Source organism: Neltuma alba, unplaced genomic scaffold (genome assembly GCF_004799145.2).
Source record: "Neltuma alba isolate B1F8T4 unplaced genomic scaffold, ASM479914v2 tig00011629_pilon, whole genome shotgun sequence".
Lineage (NCBI taxonomy): Eukaryota > Viridiplantae > Streptophyta > Magnoliopsida > Fabales > Fabaceae > Neltuma > Neltuma alba.
The window spans coordinates 17,373-20,994 of record NW_021636278.1 but is presented as its reverse complement, the minus strand read 5'-3'; the positions used below and the strand labels follow the sequence as shown (position 1 = coordinate 20,994).

At 31.5% G+C, this 3,622-nt stretch overlaps 1 protein-coding gene across 1 annotated transcript; it reads right to left on the bottom strand.

Moving 5' to 3' along the window:
* Positions 1-1,101: 1,101 nt before the first annotated feature.
* On the bottom strand, positions 1,102-3,243 carry LOC114715951 (zinc transporter 8-like). The gene is made up of 3 exons (XM_028900870.1): positions 2,603-3,243; positions 2,330-2,479; positions 1,102-1,533 (listed from the first exon to the last, which is right to left on the bottom strand). Exons 1-3 carry the CDS (start codon positions 3,215-3,217, stop codon positions 1,228-1,230), a joined length of 1,071 nt encoding a protein of 356 aa, XP_028756703.1. The 5' UTR covers positions 3,218-3,243; the 3' UTR covers positions 1,102-1,227.
* Between the last annotated feature and the right edge of the window lie 379 nt (positions 3,244-3,622).

The window sequence follows — 3,622 nt, the reverse complement described above, 5'->3', positions numbered from 1 at the left end:
TTAAAATATACGTTACACAAACCTCCCTCCTATATTTAAGATTTCATTTCCATTCATCCAAATCACTAAGTTTGACTTTAAATTATTTTTTTGGGAACAAAATGCCCCTTTTTAAATTAATAATTATTTAGAAATTTATATTTTCAAAAAATATTTTTTATAAAATCAAAAAATAATTCTAATACATATATTTTCAAAATTTCTAATATGTTATAAAATTTATTAATTTTGATATAAATCATAAAATTGTACAATTTTAATTTTTTATCACATTCATTAGAAATTATGTACTTTGATTTCTTTTAAATTGTAAAAAAAAAATTTTCAAATACACAGTTTTTGTTTATTGTAAACTTTGAATGACATATGTTCGAAAGATTTTATAAATTATTTAAATTTATAATTCAAAACTTTTCAACACATCTTTGTCACAAAAATTTATAAACATATTTAGTCAAGTCTATATATATTTATTAAAAAAATTAGTTAAACTTTTAATAAAGTCTTTTATGTTTATCTTAACTAAATGAAATTCATGTAACTATAAAAATATAATTTAAAAATGTCTTAGAATGGGGTAAAATAGTGCATAAGATTTATTTGAATATAAATTTCAGTTAAAAATAATATTTTTAGAATACTTCTAATAGTGTTAACTAATTAGACTAAACTATATGTTTTTAAAATAAAGAGGAAGTCTATGTAATTAATGCAAACTAGAAGGATACTCAGAGTATTTTACTCTAAAATATATGAATGATGTTTATCACTATATATAACTGTAACTGTGTGAGTCAAATATCGAATTCAAACATAATACACACACAAGATAATCGAAATACACAATTTGAATCATACAGAAATTAGAAGATTAATCTAAAAGGGATGTTCCAGATCTGATGGGGCGGCTAATCTGTCCTTCAAGGAGTTTGATACATACGACTTGGCTTCTCAAACAATTTGAATAGAGAATGCATAAGGCAGATCAATTCGTATGCTGCTTCTTGATGATAATATATAGAAATCAGAGCTTCCCAATTGTATCTTTTTAAACTGAAGGTTCTAGATGTTGTCCCCAGAGATGGACCAAACGAAACTTGATGAGTAATTAACCACTAGAAAGAGTTCATTTAATTAACTAGCCGCGTACGTACCACATAAGTCTTTAATACTATATTACATATAAATAAACGTTGACTCTCACAAAGTATTAAAATATTACGTTGGTCAAGTCCATTTTCCTAAAAGTGACATAATACCAGCACCTAAAAGCATAGAAATAGTTGCTCCAATTTGAAGACGAGTATTACTTTGCATTCTATCGGTCATGAAATCCGCAGCTAAAAGATCAACAAGTGCCATGTAGATTAAGAGTCCTGCAGATGCTGTACTTAAAATTCCTTCAGTGATAAGAGCCGTCTCACTATTTGCATCATACACATTAGTAATTCCTATACCAATCGCAATTCCCACCGGAGTTGTCAGAGCGAAGAACGAGGCCATGATTGCTACGGTTCTGTTCTTGTACTTAGCCTATAATAGTAAGGGAACAAATAAATCACAATAATGATTAGAAACTTAAAATAAACGGTGGTTGTGTTCTCCAATTGGACTTTTATTCGCTTGGCCTTAAAATATAAGTATCTAGTATCTGCACATATATGATATATAGGGTATGAAACATAAGTAAATTTGATGTAAAATATCTTTTGCTATGTAAGATATCTTAATTACTTTTTTCACATAAATATAGTGTTTTCTAATATTATTTAATATTGGTTTAATCATTTATTCAATATTTTGAATTGCTAAGAATATAATCAAACAAAGTGCATAAGGGATAATATTTTCATTGATTAACTAGCATTTAATTGAAAAATTCAAATGTAAATATCTCTGACTCGCGGAATTAATTGCAACGATTTTATTATCGAAATCAAGTTGTTGTTTTTCTTTTCTTTTGTTTTTTTTTTTTTTGAGCTGAAGTTGTTGTTTTTCAATCCAGGGAAGATAGTCGTAGACTTGATGGTAAGTCCTATCGAAATTAATATTAATATCAATATCTTTCTATATTGTTTACATCTTGTAGTTATTTTTGACTAATTCACATGCCTAGATAGCCTTGTTACACTCAAGGAACATAAAAGACCAAGGAACAAAATTTCTACATTGGATACGCTCAAAACAAAAAGGTCAAATCAAAAGAAATTATGTAAGTATGACTTAAAATCACTACTAATTAAATTTCCTTAACTTGGTGGCTAGTCTTCACATATAGTGTGTGTGTGTGTGTGTGTGTGTGTGTGTGTGTTTATTTTTTTCCTCATACCTGAGAGATAACACTTCCAAGGCCCATGCCCTCAAAAAATTGATGAATAGCCATAGCAGCAATCAACGGCTTTATGGTTTTGGGACTCTCTGATGCTCCCATAGAAAGTCCTATTATCACTGAGTGCACTATTATACCCATCTCCAATACCTGTATCAAATATAATGGCCATTAAATATTCTATAAAAGCACAACTTATAGAATAATATGTGTGTGTGTGTATGGATATGTGTGCGCGCGCGCATGCATGCACACACACACACATATATAGACCTGTGATATGATTCTATGACGTAGGAGTTGAGACGACTCAGAAGAATCAATCGACCCATAAGAATGACCATGTATTGCGTGAGTATGAACATGAATTTCTGTTTCTCCTCCATGTTCTGAGTTTTTCTCTTCATCATCATCACCATTGGCCTCGTTTTGGATTTTCCTCACATTAACTTTCTTGAAATGAGCGGTGGCGAATGTTTCCACAATTAGGGTTCCCATAGCTGTACACATAGCCACAAAACCAGTGAAGGGAAACTCAGCCCATGGATGTTTACTCAAGCAAGGAGACGTCAAGTTATTGAATGCATCATGAAGCACATGAACAAATCCGGTGGATAACACCACGCCGGCGGCGAAGGCCTTGACAAGGAAAAAGATATCCTTCTCAGGTCTTAACGCCGGAACAAACTTCCCAAGGGACGGAATCAAAACTCCGATAACACTAGCAACGATAATGGTAGCTATGGCGGCTAGTTTGTACTTGAGAGCTTTATCTTTATCACGATCTCCATCATCTTTATCACATGTACACTCTGAAACGACTAAGGATGGAAGCACGGCTAGAAGCACGAAGATGAAGAATGTGAAAATTTTGGTACCTCTCATCATTGTGATTTGAAACTAGAAAAGCACTTAAAAGTGGGTTTGAAGAGAGAAATTTTGGTGGCGTCTTTATAGAGAGAAGAGTGATTTGACCGGCGCATATTTGGGAAATTAAAAATGTTGCATTATTTGATGGAGAAATATAGACGGTGTAGTATGATTTTAATGTCAATATCTTACATAATATAAAATAGGGAAAATTTCTTCGTGGAATTAATAGCAAACTGATATTAATTCCACAAAGAAAATGACTCTATTGCGTCTCATAATACTTATTGCAGGGTGACATGTAAATGGAATAATTCCAGTTGTAAATAAAAGTATATATGTTGTAAATTGTCTGGTTCTACTTGCAAATGAGCTCTCCCACACTTATTCACTCATGGACATCTTTTTCAGGTGACGGAGGCG